Source organism: Fibroporia radiculosa (assembly GCF_000313525.1).
Source record: "Fibroporia radiculosa TFFH 294 genomic supercontigs, scaffold1405, whole genome shotgun sequence".
Classification (NCBI taxonomy): domain Eukaryota; kingdom Fungi; phylum Basidiomycota; class Agaricomycetes; order Polyporales; family Fibroporiaceae; genus Fibroporia; species Fibroporia radiculosa.
The window spans coordinates 1-21,996 of NW_012133296.1; the positions used below are offsets into that span (position 1 = coordinate 1).

The 21,996-nt window shown below is 50.2% G+C and overlaps 9 protein-coding genes across 9 annotated transcripts; all 9 read left to right on the forward strand.

Moving 5' to 3' along the window:
• Positions 1-24: 24 nt before the first annotated feature.
• On the forward strand, positions 25-446 carry FIBRA_02722 (uncharacterized protein; the record flags this gene model as incomplete). The annotated part of the gene is made up of 2 exons (XM_012324576.1): positions 25-317; positions 371-446. The coding sequence occupies 2 exons, from the start codon at positions 25-27 to the stop codon at positions 444-446; spliced, it is 369 nt and encodes a 122-aa protein (XP_012179966.1).
• A 1,716-nt stretch (positions 447-2,162) lies between these two features.
• On the forward strand, positions 2,163-3,499 carry FIBRA_02723 (uncharacterized protein; the record flags this gene model as incomplete). The annotated part of the gene is made up of 5 exons (XM_012324577.1): positions 2,163-2,394; positions 2,449-2,501; positions 2,554-3,144; positions 3,195-3,345; positions 3,402-3,499. 5 exons carry the CDS (start codon positions 2,163-2,165, stop codon positions 3,497-3,499), a joined length of 1,125 nt encoding a protein of 374 aa, XP_012179967.1.
• An 881-nt stretch (positions 3,500-4,380) lies between these two features.
• FIBRA_02724 (uncharacterized protein) lies at positions 4,381-5,929 on the forward strand (the record flags this gene model as incomplete). The annotated part of the gene is made up of 9 exons (XM_012324578.1): positions 4,381-4,644; positions 4,706-4,796; positions 4,848-4,974; positions 5,031-5,036; positions 5,104-5,120; positions 5,175-5,321; positions 5,392-5,696; positions 5,751-5,807; positions 5,867-5,929. The coding sequence occupies 9 exons, from the start codon at positions 4,381-4,383 to the stop codon at positions 5,927-5,929; spliced, it is 1,077 nt and encodes a 358-aa protein (XP_012179968.1).
• Positions 5,930-6,215: 286 nt separating this feature from the next.
• FIBRA_02725 (uncharacterized protein) lies at positions 6,216-7,031 on the forward strand (the record flags this gene model as incomplete). The annotated part of the gene is made up of 2 exons (XM_012324579.1): positions 6,216-6,298; positions 6,350-7,031. 2 exons carry the CDS (start codon positions 6,216-6,218, stop codon positions 7,029-7,031), a joined length of 765 nt encoding a protein of 254 aa, XP_012179969.1.
• A 1,791-nt stretch (positions 7,032-8,822) lies between these two features.
• FIBRA_02726 (uncharacterized protein) lies at positions 8,823-10,363 on the forward strand (the record flags this gene model as incomplete). The annotated part of the gene is made up of 9 exons (XM_012324580.1): positions 8,823-9,080; positions 9,142-9,232; positions 9,285-9,431; positions 9,468-9,476; positions 9,545-9,565; positions 9,620-9,766; positions 9,827-10,131; positions 10,189-10,245; positions 10,301-10,363. The coding sequence occupies 9 exons, from the start codon at positions 8,823-8,825 to the stop codon at positions 10,361-10,363; spliced, it is 1,098 nt and encodes a 365-aa protein (XP_012179970.1).
• A 907-nt stretch (positions 10,364-11,270) lies between these two features.
• FIBRA_02727 (uncharacterized protein) lies at positions 11,271-12,824 on the forward strand (the record flags this gene model as incomplete). The annotated part of the gene is made up of 7 exons (XM_012324581.1): positions 11,271-11,540; positions 11,612-11,702; positions 12,007-12,027; positions 12,087-12,233; positions 12,292-12,596; positions 12,651-12,707; positions 12,762-12,824. 7 exons carry the CDS (start codon positions 11,271-11,273, stop codon positions 12,822-12,824), a joined length of 954 nt encoding a protein of 317 aa, XP_012179971.1.
• A 1,475-nt stretch (positions 12,825-14,299) lies between these two features.
• Positions 14,300-15,562, forward strand: FIBRA_02728 (uncharacterized protein; the record flags this gene model as incomplete). The annotated part of the gene is made up of 5 exons (XM_012324582.1): positions 14,300-14,420; positions 14,477-14,857; positions 14,923-15,344; positions 15,402-15,446; positions 15,509-15,562. The coding sequence occupies 5 exons, from the start codon at positions 14,300-14,302 to the stop codon at positions 15,560-15,562; spliced, it is 1,023 nt and encodes a 340-aa protein (XP_012179972.1).
• A 383-nt stretch (positions 15,563-15,945) lies between these two features.
• On the forward strand, positions 15,946-17,633 carry FIBRA_02729 (uncharacterized protein; the record flags this gene model as incomplete). The annotated part of the gene is made up of 5 exons (XM_012324583.1): positions 15,946-15,981; positions 16,038-16,094; positions 16,154-16,301; positions 16,391-16,884; positions 16,938-17,633. 5 exons carry the CDS (start codon positions 15,946-15,948, stop codon positions 17,631-17,633), a joined length of 1,431 nt encoding a protein of 476 aa, XP_012179973.1.
• A 1,560-nt stretch (positions 17,634-19,193) lies between these two features.
• FIBRA_02730 (uncharacterized protein) lies at positions 19,194-19,548 on the forward strand (the record flags this gene model as incomplete). The annotated part of the gene is made up of 3 exons (XM_012324584.1): positions 19,194-19,209; positions 19,265-19,381; positions 19,436-19,548. 3 exons carry the CDS (start codon positions 19,194-19,196, stop codon positions 19,546-19,548), a joined length of 246 nt encoding a protein of 81 aa, XP_012179974.1.
• Between the last annotated feature and the right edge of the window lie 2,448 nt (positions 19,549-21,996).

The following is a 21,996-nucleotide window of genomic DNA, read 5'->3' on the forward strand; positions in this document are numbered from 1 at the left end:
ACGTAGAAAACAAGGTTTAAGTAAATGGGTGTCCGGAGCGATGCGAAACACCAACAATGTCGACGTGATCCACCATTGGAGGTGAACATGGTGGGCTCCGCGATTGATGACATCTCGCGACAAGTGTCTCGACTAGCCAAAGGCGAGGTATTATTCCGCTTGCTCAGCAGTGGCCCTTCGTCAGGGCCGATTGCTAGTGTCGTCTTCGCTGTTGCATCCAACACTCGTTCACGCTATGCTGTTATGGGGACTCCGGATAGAATCAGCGCTCTCAAATCTGTTTTGGAACAAGACGCGGATCCCCAGTGGCAACCATAGTGCGTCGTCTGGACTGCTGGATCGGAGTACAATTTGACTCATTTATATCTAGCCCACGGTATTTCGGCAACATGGAGGCTAACACGAGAGCCCAGGAGGACAGTCAGAGAGCGCAGGTGCCGGAGTGATTTTCATTTTCTCTAATAACCGCGTGGAAGTTGTTCTACCATCCATTATCTTGCAGAATAGCATGCATTTTCTCACTTTGTGTCTAGAAGGGTGCGCATGTACATGCAACGACGACACTACATATGGATGGAGTGTAAGATGATAGTCTCGCGACGAAGAGGTACAAAACATAGTCTTCCACAGATCCCTAGGCACCCCTTAGATAACAACCTCGATATCCAACAATTACACTCCCCCGAGTCTTCGCCCTCTCACTCCCATGTATAGACGACCTTCAATAGCCCGTAACCCTCTCTAACGTCAGGGATCTAGTTTTGGCTAAGTGGTGGTACGCGGTGGTATGGACGTTGGAGAGTCCGGCAAAAAAGTGGCCATCGACGAGATCGCCTGCTGTCAACGCGCGATATGATTTTACCAGAGTGAGCATAGGTAGGTGTTCACTGCGAATCGAACATTGAAACGAGGTTGTATCGACGTCCGTGACTCGCGCGGTGGGTGGCGGGGCCAACACGGCAGAATCAGCCTCTCAATGTCAATATTTCCTTGCATCTTCAGCCACTACTCCCACAAGAGCCATGATCCATCCAAGGGCAAAAATTGAATCACTACTCCCTTGAAGAGGGAACCGGCAATATACCCTAATAGCTTGAATCTCACGAAAGCATAATAGTATCTTGCGCGCTCCACACGGTTATTTACTTTGAACTTGTCAATAAGAATAGGCGTCAGGTGAGGCGTGGATATGCGACAAGTAGCATTCTAGACGATGTAGGTTGAATCTGGGTAGAAGACGGATACTTCGCGGAGAACTCTGCCGTGTTCGAGTACTCGAAAACTCTTTATCTCCTCCAGGCCGGAAACACTGAGCTGAAAGATCTTCGGTGTGCTCGCGTGACTAACTGCTGTCCGAGCGATCGGTGCGTAACCCGCAAACCAAGTGCGAAGCTCTTCTTCTCTCTCGGACATAATTCAGGATGCAGACTACAGGAATACCTAAAACACATACATGATGATAGCTTCCTCCAGCGTGAAGGATCCCATGCAAGTCTTCTTATCCGACCACCCCGGCCTCTTCTGTTGGACCAAAGCAGCCTGAGCGGTCGTCAAACGAGCAGCGATAAAAAAACCCGATCGGGACAGGCATGTGGGGGGTTCGAATCAATCAGGTAGCAAGATTCAGGAATAAGACATAGAATAGCCAGCCGTCTCAAGGTCATCCAGTACAGTCAGGGCGAAGACACTGTGAGCCGGAAGAGATGTGCACATGTCAGATTAGATTAAAATGTAAGTTGGAGTTGGGGCTTTTGAAAGATAAATCGTTATTACCCACTCCATATCGTGAATGCCGACGATGAGGACAATGACAATAAAACCGACGACGACGGCCAATCTGTTTCCCTATGAACTCTCCTATCTTTGGTGCCGAGCGTTCGCGCGAACGAGGGTCGGTCCAGCCGCGTATCCGTACGACCGTGTATCTCTACGGTGGTTCCGGATCGAATCATACGCTTGGAGCTTAATGCTCGAAGCTCGAAGCTCCGTGCGTGCCTGCCACGATAGACTCTGAATCCATTCTCAGTGATCCGTGGGATAGATGGAATTTCGGTGGGAGATGCCCGTTTCTTATCTCTGGCCTTCACCATTCATAACTGTACTATCGTCCTTGAATCTCTTTGACTTCGCCCGTCCAGCTGCGCACATTTAAGTTTCTCTGCATGGACGAAAAGAAAGCATTGCTCCCGGCCAAACCTTTGACTCATGGCAAGTCAAAATATACCTTAGTGATTCATGGCGGCGCTGGTACCATGGACCGAAACCGCTCTACGCCAGAAATCCGTGCGCAATATAAGGCAGCGCTCTCCAAGGCACTTCTCGCCGGCTATGAGGTTTTGAGTGCGGAAGGCGAGGCAATGGATGCTGTCGTTGCAGCGGTGACGTCCATGGAAGGTACGAGTGTATTTTCTTACTCGAGTGCGAGCCTAGACGACTCGTGTCTTTCAGATTGCCCGCTGTTCAACTCGGGTAAGGGCGCGGTTTTCAACGTCGCTGGAAAGGTATTCAACTTGTTTTACTGTTCGGTTTATCCCAACATATCAACTGCTTCAGAACGAATTGGAGACGTCTATCATGTGCTCCGTTCCGCCTTCTACTCATCCATCCATTCCACCCACTCGGCGTGGTGTAGGAATTACGCTGATCACCCACGCGCGCAACCCCTCCCAGCTAGCTCGAGCGTTGTACTTATCTCCCGAAACGGCCCCACACACTATGTTCTCTGGGACCGCTGCTGAGACACTTGGTGAAGCCCTCGGTGTGCAGATGGTAGACGAGAGCTACTTTTGGACGGAGACGCGCTGGCGAGAACACCGTAGGGGTCTTGGACTTCCCGAGGAACCATTACCGCCGTTCGAGCATAGCGATGACAAGAGCCAAATCCCGCAGGATCTCTTAGACCAGCTTCCAACAGGAACTGTTGGTGCGGTGGCTTTGGACGTGCGTGGGTGCATTGCGGCATGCACATCAACCGGTGGACGGACGAATAAGCTTGTTGGCCGTGTTGGCGATACCCCGCAAATGGGAGCCGGCTTTTGGGCGGAAGAATGGAAAGTCAACGGCTGGGTCAGGCGTTCGTGGAGGAAGGTGAGAGGTAAGGACTCTAAGGTCGCTGTCGGAGTGAGTGGTACGGGCGATGGCGATGTGAGCGCTCTTCTCTTCACAGTTGTCCTTCTCTATATACCTCAATCCAGTACTATATCAGGCTCGCGACGGCCTCCACTATCGGACGTCGTATGAGATACCTTCATGAGCCGCTGGATCAAGCAGCTAGGTATTGTATAGAAGAATTGCGTCGAGATGGAGGGATTGGCGGCATCATCGCTGTGGATCGACAGGGAAATAGTGAGTTCAAAGTCCTCCGGTAAAAAGCAAACGTGACCACTGAAGCTTTGGAGCAGTTGCAATGCCGCTCAATTGCGAGGGGATGTATAGAGGTGTCGTACGTGAGGATGGGGTACCGAAGACCGCTATCTTTGACGATGACCAACTTGATTGAGAGATGTGTGGCCCACTATCTCGTGAGTAGTTCCTGTTTCTTTCCCCTGTTTTCACCGAGTAAGTGACAGTCCTGCATTTCAGAGAGCTAGAATGGGAATCGGCACACCTAAATCAGGACGAGACTCATGTAGTGCAGTTTCCAGTCTCCTGTATGAACCGCGAATATACGTGTCTGACATCATGCCGAGCGTAGAGACCACCTGATCTCACCGCTGTTCTCAGTGGATTTTCTTGGAAATCGCTCGGACACTCGCTTGTCTACGTGCCTGCCGATGCACAAGAAGTTGTCGAAGTGCCGATAGGTACTCCGAGGAATTTGCCCATACAGTACAATAGCCATGCATAGCGCAGCACACAAGAATGCAGCACGCACCTCTCGCTGTCTGCTATACTGGGTACTATTCACCCTGCATCTTTCGATAGACGTATACATCATACTCAATAAAGACGAAGGTAATCGGTGAGAGTGGGCAGTGTGGGGGAGTCCGCATCTGCATTGAATGTTTCTCGCGCTAATTATGCCTTGTTCAGAATTAGAATTTTCGTTTGAAGGTCACAAGATTTTGTCTCCGAAAAACCTCCATGCGAAGGATGTATTTTTAGTGCGCGTTTGGGTCAGACTTTCTGCTCTACAGGTCACGCAGCCTGGAGTGCATGTACCAACACACCCAAGTTGTGCTATTGACCACATGCATGGCTCATCCTTTACGGGACCGAAGCCAAACTCAAGAATCAGAGGTCTAAACATATCCTCATGATCAAAGGTCTATTCTTGGACTGCGTCTCCAAAGCAGGATGGTCGAATGTTTGTACAGTATATAATGGCTCGAGTCCTCACCAAGCGGCTGCGCATTGGTCTTTTATCGATAAGTTAGGGCCATGCTTTTAACTCTCGCTATCCTCACTGCCGTCGTCTCCATTCATGGAGTGTGTGCAGTGCCACAGACCGCTTCAGTGACGAACACTGCTCTCCCAACTGCGACCGCGGTTGTGCCTGGACTCAACTATCTTGCGCGGGAGGCCGGAAAGCTATACTTTGGGACTGCTACTGACAACAGCGAGTTTAACGAGACTCGATACCAGCACATCTTGAACAACTACTTACATTTCGGGCAAATCACCCCCGAGAACAGTATGAAATGGGTGATTTTCATCTATTTGAGAGATGACAGGATGCTGACGGCCCATGCTTATGTTTATGTAGTATGCTACTGAACCCGAACCTGGGGTCTTCAATTTCACCGCCGCTAACGCCATTGCCGATTTGGCCTTCAGAAATGGGATGATCCTTCGAGGTCGGTTCGACGTCCAGTTTTTGCTATCCTAATCATTGATGTCTCGTATAGGACATAACTGTGTTTGGTATGATGAACTACCAGCTTGGGTGACTGCGAACAACTACAACGCCTCCGAGCTGGCATACATTGTAGCCAATCATTGTGGTACCCTTGTTGGCCACTACAGAGGTCATGTGTAGGTCCTTGTACTAGCCTTATGCTGTTTCGTGATACTCACTTTTCTTCCAATAGGTGTAAGTTCATCCTCTACACAAATGGAGATATGACTCGGAATGCTAATCGCCCATACCATACGTACAGATAGCTGGGATATCATTAACGGTAGATATTCATACACCTGCTCTGCGAATATACTGACATGTCACTACCGCATAGAGCCATTGAACGATAATGGCACATTCCGCCAGGATGTTTTCTATGATACGTTGGGCGAGAGCTATATTCCGATTGCTCTCAGGGCGGCGAGGGCAGCAGATCCCAACGCAAAGCTCTACATCAATGATTACAACATTGAAGGAGTTGGTAAGTACTCGGTCACATCGACGCTGATCGTTTGCACGTCAGTTAAATTGACCCCTTACCGATTACATAGGTGTCAAGTCCACGGCACTCCAGAACCTGATAAAACAATTGCAAGCTGATGATGTGCCCATCGATGGTGTTGGCTTCGAAAGCCATTTCATTGTTGGCGAGGTGCCTACAACACTCGTGGAAAACATGCAGGCATACGCAGCTCTCGGGCTCGAATTCGCCATCACTGAACTCGATATTCGAATGGAACTTCCAGAGACACCGGAGTTACTGGAGCAGCAGAAAACTGATTTCAACACAGTCATACACGCGTGCATGTCCGTCCCGCAGTGTGTGGGGGTGACTGTATGGGACTGGACAGACAAAGTAGGCGTTCTGCACCATAAACCTGAAGATTCTGATGTTGAGCCATTACTACAGTTCTCATGGATTCCATCGAGTTTCCCTGGCTACGGCGCAGCATGTCCCTGGAGCTCGGTATGTTCCTACTTGACCTTAAGTTCTGATGTAGCAGCTCAATTTTACATGCACCCCAGGACTACGTCCGGAAACCTGCCTTCGACGGCATTGCGATTGGTTTTGAGGGCGGAACCATTTGAGATGTATCATGTACATGTACTCTTTATGCTCTCTTCCACCAATGATCGAGTTGTCCCCGTTCTAATATTACTGCTCATACACGGAACCGTGTCAAACATTATGCCGACGATTAGATTATCGAGCACGTATGCACATGTATTTGCGGAGTGAAGGTTCGAAATCGAATTCAATTGACCGGTCCGGGTCTTGTGGACGAAACTCTCAAACAGCTGACCAAGACTTGGTAGATAATAGAACTCATGAGAGACAATCTACATGTAGAGAGAGCTCCATCTGACCAACACAATGTCCTCCAACGCGATCGTCCTTCTGGATATCCCCTGCGTCGTCGAAGGTCATGTCTGGTCACCCAACACATGGAAGACGAGGTAACTCGAACTAATCTCCGTAACAGGATAATGCCTGACATAATCGCACAGATTTGCTTTGAACTACAAAGGCCTTCCTTTCACGGTGAAGTGGGTCGAGTATCCCGACATTGCGCAAGCATGCAAAGACATTGGCGCCGATCCAACTAGCACTCGTGCAGACGGGTCTCCTAACTACACACTTCCTGCGATCTACGATCCGTCCACCGGCAGGGGCATAGCAGAGTCTGCCCTGATTGCACGATACCTTGATAAAACATATCCCGACACTCCTAGACTCATTCCTGCAGAAACAGATGTGTTTCATGCAGCCTTTCAAGAAGCATTTCTCCACTTAATCCAGTCGAAGATGCTGGAAATTATGTTGTGTCCAACCGCCGCTCAGCTAAATCCACCCAGCGAGGCATACTTCCGAAGGACCCGGGAGGCAGGTTTTGGAAAGCGATTGGAAGAGCTTTCGCCAGATGGAACTGTTCGAGAGATGCAGTGGAAACAGTTGCAGGAGAGATTCACCATAATGGCAGGATGGTTTTCTATGGACGGAAACGACAAGCTATTCTTCATGGGAAACATCATAAGCCACGCCGATACTAGCGTTGCAAGCTGGTTAATATGGGTAAGGCAGGTGCTAGGACCGGATGGACCAGAGTGGATGGCGATTCAGACGTGGGACGGTGGAAGGTGGGCAAGGTACATGCAGTACTTCGAGAAATACGAGGTAGCCAGTGCTTGACAGCAGCCTACAAGGTTATTCAGCACATAAAACCAGGATGTACGGGTGACTAGCACGCATGATAGGATCGAACACACATCGCCATCATAAGACGACCAGGTCGATGGAGGCAGCTGGTGCGCTGCCCAGCAAGCAGGGACTGGCATAAGTGGCGAAGTATTGAGCCTTCAGTTCCCACATTTGCCATCGAGATCCCAATCCTTCGCATGGTCTCTAAAAGATAATGAGCAAACCACACCCCTCTCTAGACATCGCACTTTCAGACGCCCTATTTTGTACAAAAGCCGAGTACGAATTGGCCAGGGTGCGTAAGCACTTGTCCCTTTTTTTATGCTATCTCGACCTGGGCCCTATGTCTTGAGATGGCTTCTTTTGAGAGCATTGTTGCATTCGCTAGTGTCGGAGAGGAAAGAAAATTTGAGGAAGATCGAGGGGCTGAGCGGTACCTGTTGATCGGACGAATATGGCGCCCAAAGAACACGGGGGATTGCTTGTTAATTTTACGTAGAAGAAACGGAGGAACAGGGGGCTCTATGCGGACGCATCTACGAGGAATATCCGTGTTCTCAGTTTCTTCCACAAATTGGGGTTCCAGGAGAACGAAACTATGGGATGTGAGTCAGCCGCCCTATGTAGCAATGTAGACTATTCTGAATCTAGAAATATGTCTTAGAGCCTGGGTATGTGAAAAGCTCACCTATACGATTCCATCATGGGTACTTGGAACGAACCGGGTAGCGGATACGTTCATTGCCGAAAGCAGTCGGCGCCAAAGGTGCTGAACAACACGCACAAACAACCGCGTGGCGCCACCCACGAACTGCGTCGCGACCATAGTGACACTTCAAGGTCTCTTCAGCATTACGTCCTAGAGGGTTGCAAGTTCTGCGCAATACTATGTGAGACTATAACCACTTTATGGTTCTTGTGCATTTATATACCTACTGTCAACGTGCGCGATCAGATTTCTGTTGTCGCAAATGGGCTTTATTAACTCGTCCACTAGGTCTCTCATGTTCATGAGAATTACCATATGAAATGGATATTCGTCTTTGATACTTCGTACATCTCGCCCATTGTGCTCCTCGAACCGTAATTCGCGCGCTCGGAGCCAGCAAATTCAAATTCCCCTTGTTCCTCAGGAATCAATAGGAGTCAGAAGTCATTGTCTGCTCGTGTCTGCGGCTTGGCGTTTGGCCCATTTGCGGTCCTAGTAGCCGAAGATACTCCTCATTACTGGCCAGCCCACATATTGCTGAATCATCTGCTGCATTATGGAATAGGATTGTTGGACGCAGGTCTCTTGACCTTCATGGTACGTACGGAGTCGGTCCAATGTCCACATGTCTCGCCATCCTATCTTCCATTTCTTGGTATAGGCCCCTCTTCTAGAATGCTGTCCTTGCGGATCGTTCCCGCCTCTTCTTGAGGAAATGTTGCCTGACGCTAAGGATCTGACTCGGAAGAACTCTAGGCGCTACCTGGACCTTGTGGTTGAAGTAACTGTTCTGCGTATGTCGTCTGTCTTATGGAATGTGCACTTACACGATGTTTCGGTGTCAATCTCGCGCCTCGCTACTGGCCTTATGATATGCTCTCCCATCAGGGGTGCCCATCGGCGTGTATGGAATGAACATAGCCCCCATTCGTTTACAGCTTCCAGATACATATCGCGACTGTCACATGCGTGAGCATTCTAGGTGGCCATCTCCACACATTTCTGTAGGTATAAGAGAGGACAGGCTGACAGCCGACTAGTGTGGTTACTGGCACATTCGCCCCCACCTCACAATGGCGTTCTTATCTCTACTCTCGATTGTTGCATTATCTGTCTTTTTCCATGGCGTCACCGCGCAGACTTCAACGACATCGGCTCTACCAACCTCTACGGCTGTTGTTGAGGGATTGAATTATCTTGCGAGGAACGCTGGGAAGAAATATTTCGGAACTGCCACTGACAATCCGGAACTCACCGATACCACCTACACTTCCATTTTGGAAAACTACGAAATGTTTGGTCAGATTACACCAGGAAACAGCATGAAATGGGTATGGTTACAAATATGGCTTTCGCCTTACTATTGCCCCTCATTTTGTATTGTTCCAATAGGATGCCATCGAGCCCGAGCCAGGCGTGTTTACGTTCACAGACGGTGATGTTATAGCGGAGCTTGCTTCGTCAAATGGCATGATGCTCAGAGGTTGGGTTCTTCATTCTGAGAGAAGATCAGTCCGACCTTCTAATTCTACTAGGGCACAACCTGGTATGGTACGAGCAGCTTCCCAGCTGGGTTACCGACAATAATTACAACGCCACCGGCTTAACCGAAGTCATTCAAACGCATGTCACTACCGAAGTTGCGCACTACAAGGGTCAACCGTATGGACAAATCCTTATACGTGTGTGATACATTACTGATGTATTGTCTTCCACAGATGTACGTCGTGAGATCCGCCCTTCATTTTGCTTCACCGATGCTGAGCACTGATTCACATCGATTTTCCCTCGATAGACGCGTGGGACGTCATCAACGGTAGGTGGACGTTTGTGGTCGTAAATTCCCTTACCCATGCGTTGTTCGTTGTAGAACCCCTGAATGATAATGGTACAATGCGCGAGGACGTCTTCTACAATACATTGGGAACGAGCTACATCGAGATTGCTCTGACGGCCGCTCGTGCAGCTGACCCGAACGCCAAGCTGTATATCAATGACTACAATATTGAGTATGTGGGTACGTGGCATGTCCATAATATCTACCGTTGCAGCGTCACAAATTTTGTGTCCTCCGTAGGCGAGAAGTCGACTGCAATGCAGAATTTGATCAAGTCGCTCCAAGCCGCCGATGTTCCCATTGATGGTGTGGGCTTAGAGTCCCACTTCATCGTCGGCGAAGTCCCGACGACGCTCGTAGAGAACATGCAGGCATTTGCCGACCTTGGGATAGAGTTTGCCATCACCGAGCTCGACATTCGTATGGAGCTCCCGGAGACAGCGGAGCTTCTTGAACAACAGAAGACCGACTTTTATACCGTCGTGAATGCTTGCCTGTCCGTTTCTCAATGCGTGGGTGTTACTGTTTGGGACTGGACTGACAAGGTGAGTCCCTTTCACACACAAGATCACATTGATTCCATCCTGAAATACTTATTCTAGTACTCCTGGATTCCCTCCACGTTCCCTGGATATGGAGCTGCTACGCCGTGGGATGACGTACGTGCCTCAAAATGCTCAGTGCACGCAGAGATCATTGATGGCGTGTGAACAGAACTACCAGCGCAAACCTGCGTTCGACGGCATTGCTATCGCCCTCGAGGGTCAAAGCATCTAACTTGCACTAATGCGCCCGTGATCAGTAGGTTTGATAGCATACGTTGTCTTGAAGTAGCGATTGTGGCTTGTACTTCTAGGGTCGTTTTGAGTGGGCACTTTACCACAATGCAGCTGCTTTCACATCATCTCGGACGATCTGATTCAACGTTGGAAACATCCACTCACCGGTTGTTTGCCTTGTACTTTGATTTCCCTTAATTAGCTGCACGGCGACATTCACGAACGGAATAGAATGCGACCTCGCGCCCAAGTCGGAGGTGCACAGATCTCGCTTTTAGGACTCAGCATGTTCCTAACTTACGAACGCCGAGGGCCAGACTCCCCCTCCTTATTCCACATCTGATTCACAGCACTTGTGACATTGGCTTGGCATCCGGTCAGTCGAATCCGAGAAGCCGAGAATACTCCTCAGGGTTGGCTCTGATGTGCGTCGCTGAGTCCTCGCAAAAGGGTTGTCGGCTTGATGGTATGGCCATGACTTTCTTACGACCGTCTGATCTTCCACTCTAAAACTAGGCAAGTGCCTGAGATTCTCTCTGTTCTGATATGTTCTGGAATGAGTCGAGGACGGCTGTTACTGGCGTTCAACCACCTTACTTCGGAAGAACCTCATCCCGGCCCGCAGCCGCTGGTCGAAATCATCACACTCCTAGGTCACGTACTTCATAAGAATTCACCGAGGTATGTGAGGCCATGTTATTGCAGGAATGCTCAAAGTATACCTTCTGATCATGCTTACAGATCGGGGCTTGCAGAAATAGCTCCGGTTCTCATAACCTACCGGAAGCAAATTCGCTGCCCCTCAGTTGTGCGCTTCCTCGGAACTCGTGTTGACAGATATAAGGAGACCAGTCTCGAGTGACATCGCTGGTGTCGCCACTAGCAACAAATATCCCCCTTTGACCATGGCGTTCTTCCCGTTGCTTGCAGTCCTTGCGACGTCCGTCTCTTTGCGTACTGTGACGGCCTTGCCACAAACCGCTTCAGCAACGACTGCTGCCTTGCCCACTGCGACAGCTGTCGTCCCGGGGTTGAACTATCTCGCTAGAAATACCGGAAAGCTTTATTTTGGTACTGCCACTGACAACCCAGAGCTCAACGACACAACCTACACGGGAATCCTGGAGAACTACCTGCACTTCGGCCAGATTACCCCCGCTAACAGCATGAAATGGGTATCCTTCCCGTGTCTTTACGTTTCAAATTGGTATGCTGAGTATGGCCTTCTGTAATTGGTTCCGATCAGGATGCCATTGAACCCGAGCCTGGTGTATTCACCTTCGAAGCCGGCGATGTGATTGCGGAGTTAGCCCGGTCAAACGGCATGATCCTTCGAGGTATGGCAAAAAAGCTGCCGCCCCTAGAGTATCCTGTGACCATTCAATTTCGTATTCAGGACACAACTTGGTGTGGTATTCACAGCTGCCCAGCTGGGTCACCGCAAACAACTACACCGCGGACGAGTTAACAGCAGTGATAGAGCAACATGTCTACACTGAGGTATCACACTATGAGGGGCAGCCGTAAGATTACATTCTTCACAATGCGTTCGCTATTGCTGATCGGAATCTATTCGTAGTTGTACGTTGCGACACATCTTAGCAGCCTGGGCGTTGTACTAATGCTATTTGTTCAATCAAGATGTATGGGATGTTATCAATGGTAAGCAATTGGCGCCTTTTTCTTGTTATTAATGGTCGTTGATACTGCGACCCCCCCAGAACCGTTGAACGACGACGGGACGATGCGCGAGGACGTCTTCTATGATACCTTAGGAACAAGCTATATCGAGATTGCTCTCCGCACAGCGCGAGCAGCCGATCCGACAGTCAAACTATACATCAATGATTATAACATCGAATACGTCGGTATGTTTGGCGATCACCTTCTGCCATGCGGGGGTGTTGACGTTTCAGGCTTCCATAGGCAACAAATCAACTGCGATGCAGAACTTAATCAAGGAGCTTCAGGCCAACGATGTCCCAATCGACGGTGTCGGCCTGGAGTCCCACTTCATCGTCGGTGAAGTGCCAACCACGCTCGTAGAGAACATGCAGAACTTCGCCGCCCTTGGAATCGAATTCGCCATTACCGAACTCGACATCCGCATGGAGCTCCCTGAGACACCCGAGCTCCTCGAACAACAAAAGAGCGACTTCTATACAGTGGTCAGTGCTTGCCTAGCCGTCCCCCAATGCGTCGGTGTAACGGTATGGGACTGGACCGACAAGGTTTGCATCCTGGATTTCTGTACGTTATTGCATATGTACTCAAGACGTGTTTAGTACTCTTGGATTCCTTCCTCATTCCCCGGATGGGGAGCCGCTACGCCTTGGGATGCGGTGAGCGGGTTCAGCTGAGCATGGAAAGTAATTGCTAATACAGCGTGCAAACAGGACTTTGTGCGCAAGCCTGCATTTGATGGTATTGCTCTGGCATTCGAGGGACAGCCTGTCTAGTTCACCTCGTCTTTTGTGTCCGTAGTCACGACACGAGATGGTCCGAAATTGAATGAATGTGGATGTGGCGCAGACTCATGTATGTACTACATCTACGAACGCAGCTCGATACTCGAGCGTAGTACACGAAGGCCGGAAGAAGCATATAGTCAGCGACACCGTGACGGTGGCTCGCAGGGACGCTTATTGCCGATCTTCCATAAGCAGTAAGTGAGAAAGTCGCCCAGACACCTGTCTCTAGGCTCTTTGGCACCCACTACTTGACCGCTATGTCTGAACTACCTCGTGTATGCAACCCACCCTCGAAACGTGGACTGACAAATATGCGAAACTATCTGATCTGCTGTGGACAGTGGATCTGTGAAACAGTGCATGTAAAAACGATGTCAATGTGCTTACTGCCTCCCTGTTGTTGTACGCGATTCGCTGGGACGGCGCCGGCGTGCCAGCATCAATGGTATATCTTGTGATGAACCGTTCTCTAGATGAGCTTGAGAATGATGCCTGCTTCAGGCAAGATTACATGAAAATCCTCCGGCTGATGATAGACTTCAACACCTTACCTTGAAGTTACCGGGACCCATTACCTTGCGAGCCTAATGTTCTTCCGAAGCTCAGAGATTTAATTCCCAGAATCCAGATGGAATCAAGGTTGAGATCAGGTGATTTCAGACTTTGACGTTTTGCTGGTTTGGCAACTGATGATATACCTGAGGCCCAGTGTCTGGTCGATTCGCACCTCCACCTAATCACCACCGCCCGCGTTTGTGTGGATACTATTCACATTAATGCACCGTGTCAGGCTTGGAGCTGCAGCTTCGCAAGGTGTGCCACTGAACAATCATAGCCGGTCGAAGCAAGATCAGCTGCCTTATAAATCATGTAAGGGGCATATTACTTCGTAAGTGTCCGTGTACTTCTTTGCTTCATTGTTCTGCCTAATAAGTCTCTCCGCTGGTAGCCCCATTGAGACGAGCTGGGCCGTTGTGTGTACAACTAGTCTCAATAGTCGAAGCAGCGTTTTCACCGATATCGGCACGCACAGAAGATCTTGCTGTATGTATGGGATCTGGAGTCATCCATCGTCTCCGATATACACGCTTTTGACTCAGCGTGATTGTGAACAAGCTTTCTGAGCGTCAGCTTCCCTTCGGAGCCTGATGGCTGTACGCGCAGAGAGTACCCAAAGTGGTAGCGACGCTAGCAGAGCAATATCCTTCAATATGCGCCGCGTTGGCTGACAATGACGGGAGTATACGACTCGAGGTTAGGATGATTTTCTATATCTATTCGTGCTAAATTTATGGAATACGCGCTGTAGTTCTGAAATAGTAGGCTCTGATGGGGCGAAGCTTCTAAAGACGCCCGAGATTACTAGCTTATAGAGCCCACTTTTGCAGTCGTAATACCCAGTGCCTACCATCGCTCTGCATTCAGACGACTAAAACGCCTTCAAATTCCTTCTCATCAACATCATGCCTTTTGCACCAGTAGGCAGTGATGGCGTACAGTTCTTCTATGAAGACAGCGGGGCGCCCGCCGCATCGGATTCCTATGTTACCCTTGTGTTGATACACGGCGGCGTCTTTCATAGCCGTGAGGTTCGAATCTGTCTAATACGATTATTTTCTCATCCTTTTGCTCACATATAGCGATATACCGGCCCATGTTCAAGCACGCAGCGGATCACAACCTGCGCTTCGTAGCTTTGAATCTCCGGGACTATCCCCGCACCACACCTCTGTCCGCAGCCGAACTCGACGCGCTGAGAACCGGCGGGAAGGAAACTCAGAGAGCCGAAATTCGAGCCCGAGGTTTGGAGATCGCTTCTTTCATTGCGTGGTATATCGAACATGAAGGCATACCATCTATCACTTTCTCGTCTGGTGGCGACCCTGTCTCCGGGGGTGTAGCGGTGCTTGGATGGTCCATTGGGAACTGTACAACGATTTCCATGCTTGCAAATGCGGATACTCTTCCGTTAGATGTGCAAGGCTTGCTTGGTCGGTACATGAGAACGCTCATCATATACGGTCAGTGGCCCCTTTATTGAGTGTGAATGCGTTGGCTCATTAATGTTTATTTGCAAATATTACAGATCCCCCGTATTTCGCCCTCGGAGGGCCCGATATGCTGAGGTTCAGACCTCAGATGATCGATCGCACAAAATCTACAAAAGATCTGGGACACACATTCTCTCTCTTTGTGTCAGGATATTACGCTCACTCGCCTTCATTCCTATCATCTATCGCTGATGCCGATGAGGCACAGCTTGATGCTGGCATGGTAGGACATCCTATCCTCGACCCCCCTCCGCACCATGTCCCTACACTCAACCGTATGACTGACGCACAATTGGCCGAGTGCGCCGACTACTCTGTTTATGAGAAGTCGCAGGTGCTCATGATACGTGTTGACCGGACTATCTACGATGACAATACACGCCGTGCCCTGTTCGACAAGACGATCTGGCCCCATCTGCGCGTCGAGTATGTCTGGCTCGACATGTCCCCGGGAGAAGTGATCCATACCGTATGGTATATCCATAAAGTACTGGCTGAGCCACGTCCCACGCAGGGGCGTGCGGTCAATGTGAGGAGAATCGAAGGAGCAAATCATTTCGTACGTTCCGTTGCATTTATCCCCTTAAAGGAGCGTCTGGATCTCAATTTTCGTGATTGCAGCCTCATTGGGACCAGCCCGAGGCCACTGCGAAATTTTTTGGAGCCTTATTTTAGAAGGGTGGTGTCTTGTCTGGGTGGTGCTTCTACCCGCTGAGAGCTAGTATGAGATGCTTGTGATGAGTTTTACAGTCAAACTACTGGATGTTGGAATATATTGGAAGGGGCGTGACCCTGTGGCGGCCTCTAGAAGTTAGCTCGACAAGTATAATTCTGTTGATAGTTGAATAGATTCGCGCGTCTGGTATGTCACTTTGCCGGAGTGGTTAACGGGATCGCCTGCTACTTGTAGCTGCCAGCGGTTGGGCTTTGCCCGCGTGTGTTCGAATCGCACAGGTGACGCGTTTTTTTGCTTCCTTCTGTCGCATGTGATCGTGATCTCCCCCACGTGTTTGTGCGACACTCGACTGCCGCATCTGCCATCCTGCCGCAACAACACAATGAGCGCGAACAAGTATGCCAGCTTGCCCGACATTGTGAATTCGCTGTTCCGTCTTCGTTTTGTATGAGCTCCCACTAAGCATTCTCATAGGATACAGCTCCAGATGTCTACGAAACTGATGATATTTTTCCATCTGCAAATGACAACGTACGTTCGTCAATCGCCCCTCATGCTGATGCTTTAATGTTCTACTCCGTGTGCCTCAGAAAGGCGATTCAAGTGACGAGGAGATAGGTGTCACTTCCAGATCTCAGGGCCGAGGGAGGAATGGCGAGCCTTCTGGTAGAGAAGAGCTAGATGTTACCAATCTCAGCGTAGAAGAGGCGAGCAAAAAGTTCAGGAAAGCTGAGAAAAGTATGTGAATCTACGGTGTCTTCGAGGTCTCTGAGTATCTAATCGGTGAGACTTATCATCGTCTTAACCCATGACGGATGCGTGGCTAGAACACCACCGTCCTCGAATACAATACGTCTACCCCCCTTCCCCGACATCAGACACATCACCGTCTCCCGCCGCTACACCTGCGATGCCTCTATCACAGCGTCTGCGACGCCTGCAAGCCGAATTATCTTCTTTGGAAACAGAATTAGAGGATCCATCGAATCCGCTTTTGCAAAAAGAGAGAGAAGATGGGCGCGACCTAGGCGAGCTTATTCGCGGCATGGTGGACGTGAAACGTCGTCTGGAGAAGATAAGCAAAGTGAAGGAGGGGAGAGGAAAGCTTGTCAGCGTTGTACTAGGAGAGGATACGTCTGTCATGGACGGCACGAACGATCAAGAGGAACGCGCCGAGGCAGTAGCGAAGGCGGTGGCTGGTAATAGTCTTGAGTCGGCGACAGTCGGAAAACCTCCGGACGTCAAGGACATTGCTGAGATGGACAGACGCGTAGGAGAGTTGGAGAAGGTAGTTGGGTCTTCCAGCACTGCTTTGGATGAGGTATGTTGCTATTGACTTGGAATGCACATCAAAGTCATTGACATGGCGCACAGCTTTCCCCGCTTCCACCGCCCCTACTACCTATGTTGACGCGTCTGAATGCACAACTTACCCTGCTTACGCAGCCACGCCATGTCGACTCCATCTCCCGCCGCCTGAAGCTGCTCCTATCAGATCTCGACCGCGTCTCCAATTCCAGTGCCCACCAACATGGATCGCAGCGTCGGCAGTCCGCACACCCACACCCCGGTCCCGCGTCCCCACATTCTACATCTGCTGCTTCCTCTGGGACGGCACCGACCGTGCCTCCTGCGGTGCATGAGCAGCTCGCCCCCATTCTCACGCGTCTCGCTCCCATCCTTCCGCATATACCACACATTCTCACGCGCCTACGGACTCTCAGTGCCTTGCATACGTCGGCCGCGTCGTTCCAGGGCACGCTTGAAGGTCTGGAAGAGGAACAACGCAAGACACGGGCTGCGCTGGAAGAGCTGGAGCGTGCGGTGTCCAATCTGGAGGCTAGTATGAAGGAGAACGAGGATGTGGTGAAGCGAAACGTCAGGGAATTGGACGAACGCGTAGAGGAAGTGGGGAGAAGAATAGAGGATGTGGTGAAGCGAAACGTCAGGGAACTGGACGAACGCGTAGAGGACGTGGGGACTGGAATAGAAGATGTGGCGAAGAAAAATATCAGGGAATTGGACGGATGCGTAGAGGAAGTGGGGGAAGTGAAGGTCGATGAATTCTGAGCTGTACAGGCTGGTGGACTCGGTTGTCGAAGTGCGGGGCTGTGACAGTGGCCTTCATTCCGTGGGTCGTCCTTGCTCGCCGGCCTCTATGCTAGGTGTGTATTCGAATACAGCCGTCGTCGCGCCCCTCAACGACGTGTGCCAGTTTGAACCCTAGTATGCTCTTGCAGGCGCTGCTGAGTATGTGTGGCGTACTTACTGTATAGGTCGAGGATGAGGCAGTACGTCACAGACTTGTCATGCGGCAGACTGACTGCGCTGGCGGACCCGTCGGCTCAGTCGACAGCAATGACTCCTGCTGGACACTGTCCGGACGGATCACTGACGTGCATCGCGAGTACAGATCCTTGTGTCTGTGGCTATCCATAGGCAGGAATTGGATATGTATCGTCAGATCCCTGCGGCTGCATTCATGATAGGGAGAGCACGGAACGGAACGTCATGACGAGCCACTCCGGCCCTCCGAGCTGCGAGGTCCCATGTTTGTATTCGCTTGGCGGGTTATCTGCCTGGGATCAACGTCGACCTGCTGGTCGGCCGACAGAACAATGTTGGGACTTGAGCAGCATCGACACTCAAACAATAAGATAAATGACATGCAAGCATGTTGCACGTGCAAAAACGATATCTCCATGGAAACGCATGCACGAAGTCGAAGACGCACTCTTACATGAGCAGCGGCAGCGCCTCTCCTCCAGTCTCGTCCTAGTATGTCGTCCTGTGGGCGGCGGGGTATAACCGCACAGCCGACGGAGCTTGCGGACGCGGTGTGATAAGACGTCCCGAATGTCTGGGCCGTAAGTCAATTGCTGGGTGCGAGCCCGATGGCGATTGCGGACGAGCATCGCAGCCCGGCGTGAGCGCGCCGCGGCATCCAGTGACTCGACGCGGTCACGTGGTCGCGAAAATGCCTCTTATGGACACGTTTGGTTCTTCGAGTCAGCGTCTCCGGTTCGCTATGACTTGTCTTTTGATCCAATGCCACCGCCGTTCTCGGACAGAAAGTGCTATACTCGGCTCATGCGTTCACTTGGTATGGAGGAGAGGTATTGCGACCAGAGGGGCACATAGGTTTTCCCCACTTGCTAGAGGTTGAGCAGCTCTAGTTGGACCACACGCAGCGACTGCGCCTGTCACTCGTCCGTTTCAACTGAGACGTAGTATGCGGGAGGGCAGCCACGAATAGTGATCTCCCGACTACGCTCTTCTATGATGCTCTGATCCTTTGATAGGAACAGTCACGGAATTTTCACGTTTTGAGGTAAGGATGGCTGCTTCTGCGCAGGTACCCACCCCAGGGATACTTGGCGGTTGGCCGAGTGGTCTGACAGGATCTCACCTTGTCCCCCGGTGCCGCTGATTCAGCGTATTTCCGATTATTGTGCTGTGCACCCGTTGACTCATGAACACGAACACTGAGTATCCTAGGACGCGCTCTCTCTTAATTTAAATACTCCAGGAAGTGTCCCCAATCTCTCATTCTATTCCCTTCCATTCTCTCAGAGCTTTCCGTGCCTTCCCAACAAGACTCCTAACGCATCTTCACCGCATTTATCGACCATGGGCGAATCCTACCGTACGTTCTACCAATGTTATCAATGCCGCTGCGACTAATGTCGACTTTTATTCAGACTGGCGCATGCAGCTTAACAACTACCTCCAGAGCAACGGAGGTTCCAAGATATTAACTTGGGATGTGTACCAATCTGGCCCACAACACCAGCCTGTTTGGACAGCGATCGCATACAGTAAGTCGCAGCGGCATACCCGGGTCATGCACATCGATCTGACACCTATTCTAGTACGAGGGGTTGAATATGGTAGGAGCATGGGCTCCAGCCAAGGCGGTGTAAAAGAGGAAGCAGCTCGCCAGACGTTAGCTGCCCTCTATCAAGATCGAGGTGCCCGGAGATGAACCTCGCATGACGCAGGTGAGTCGACTCTACATGGAGGACGATGACTCCCAACTGAGTCACCGAGCCAGTCCGCATGTGAGATCCCGCCAGTCCGTTCCCTTGTTTTGTTTTGCTCTGTAACTGTTATCGTTATCCTAAATTGTTTGTATCCCGCCTTCCCACTATATCTTAAATTGTAGTATTCCCCTAGTTGCCTTCATATATGTATGTAGAGTTTTGTCGTGTACTGATATTCATAGTCACCTGGATGGACGGACGTTTTTGTAATGCACTGTATACCTTCTCTGTCATTGTTTCAAACTCACTTTTTGCATACATCAATACGTTGTCATATCTCTCCGCCGAGAGTCTGAGGCTGCGGCTCTAGTTTATGAGAATGACGCAACTGGTCACCATGTGGATAAGACTTGCTTGTCTCACGCGTACCATCGCAGGTGTTAGGCTGCGCCCGCTGTCGTGTTTGGAACGGGGAATTCTTACAATAGATAAGTCGTATGTGCGCGCAGCCTCTTTAGGGTGATCGGACCTCACCGTTACTTAAAACGCCACGCAATCATTACGCGTACAGCGCTCCCAATTCCACGTAGTGCAACGTCCATGTGCGCCCAATTACACTTCAACCAACTCTGACTAGTGTCAATTAGAACGAACGTTTATAGCACATCACTTATCCAGCGTGCAAGAAATCTAGGTTGGCTACGGCCCTCACGCCGTAGGCTAGAGCTCGTGCAGTCCGATGAGAATATCAGGTGAGCACAGTCAAATTAAGGATTCCATTGCCCCATCGATCTGTCCTGTCAGTCACTTCAACATCAGTAGCAACATAGAGTTGTGAAAATTCATAAGTGACAAGTCAACTTACTTGAATCCTTGTGTGTTCTCATTGACGCTAATACAGACACATTCACACGCATCGAGATCCAGAACGGAGCGCAGTCAAACATAGACTAAGTTTGCCTGCAATCGGCCGGCAGACAGTGGCTGCGGAGGGGACAACTGCAGTCGATCAACAGTTGTCTCGATCATGGCTATCTGCGTAAGCGAACATATTCGCAACCGCTGTATTCCGCAGTCATCGCGCAGACTGTAGCGCCAGCCACTGTATGTTTGCGTGCGTTACATATCTGTACTAGAATATATTGTCTGTGTTGATACAGCAGGATAGATGACACATACGCACCGTCTAGAATCTCAACATGGAACTGCAGCCTAGGAACAAGACAATTGGTTGACGATCTAAGGATGTACAGTCGGTTGAGTGTCAGCCGTACATGGGATAACAGGTCGGGGGTCTGATAGACACATTCATTGGGATCTTTCGGCGCAGCGGAACTGTGACGTGCACACGAGATCGCGGAACCCCCAAAATTTCGCTGACCGCAGGTGAAGGTCGAATTAGACTTTAACGCATAACTAGTGTAAGAGGTTTTCCAGATTGGTTAGCTGCGGGCGAGTCGCAATTTCTTGAGGTAATAGTCATGTCTGCTTGCCATAGGTCCAATCCCCTCATCTCTAATAATGACGTCAGTTTCTCGCGAAGAAAATATAGGACAAATCTGCACCTCCTTCCGCAATATTCTGGTAAAATCTTGAATGACTTCGACGCGGTGGGCATGTTACGGATGAAATGGTAAGGCAGCAGTCGCATTTCGCTTGGTGTATTTTCAAAAACCATGGAAGCATGGATATTGTGAATGAGTGGAAAGATAATGTTGGCTGTTCTACCGTTTCGAGCGTTACCTCGATGCCCTGTGAGATGAACCTGGCGATTTGGTTCAGTCAGACAGAGAGGAGAGCGCTGAGTGAACCCGAATTAGTGAATCTCCAGAGTGGATTACCGGTACTGATGGCATTTCGATTATATCTGGTACTTGCGTGTAGAGCATCATATGTAAGTCTTCGCATAAGAATTAAAGCTTCAATGAATCTGACGAGATTTATTTCGACGGATCGTACGACATGGCCATATGTTGCAAACTGCGGGACATGCCAACCTATGCCAGCGTGGTGTCTGAGCCACGAGAAGTCAGCAAACAGGCCCCTCAGTATAATTGAGGGACGTGCTAGTAAATTTTTTTCCATATTGAAGAGCTCGAGAAAACAAGGAGATGGCATCATTCTCCCTTTACGACCGGCTCAGTCAATGAATGCCCTACTGATAGTCCACTACTATGAGTATGACCCAGGATAGAGATATCTTTGAGGATCTACGCCGTGTTCGCATGTCGTTCACAGTTCAGCCTCTCAAGTTGGCCGAGTCTCGGGCATGGCGACCAGTGCAGCGGACATGAGAATAATGGCGATGTTGGGGGCCGAGCTTGAGACCATGCTAGAGTAGAATTTAGAATAAAGCGACAAATAGGGTAACTTTGTTTGGATTACCTAACGCTCGAACGCGCTTGAACTGAGCTGTTCATACATACGTTCACCTCTTCAAGTTTGTTCGT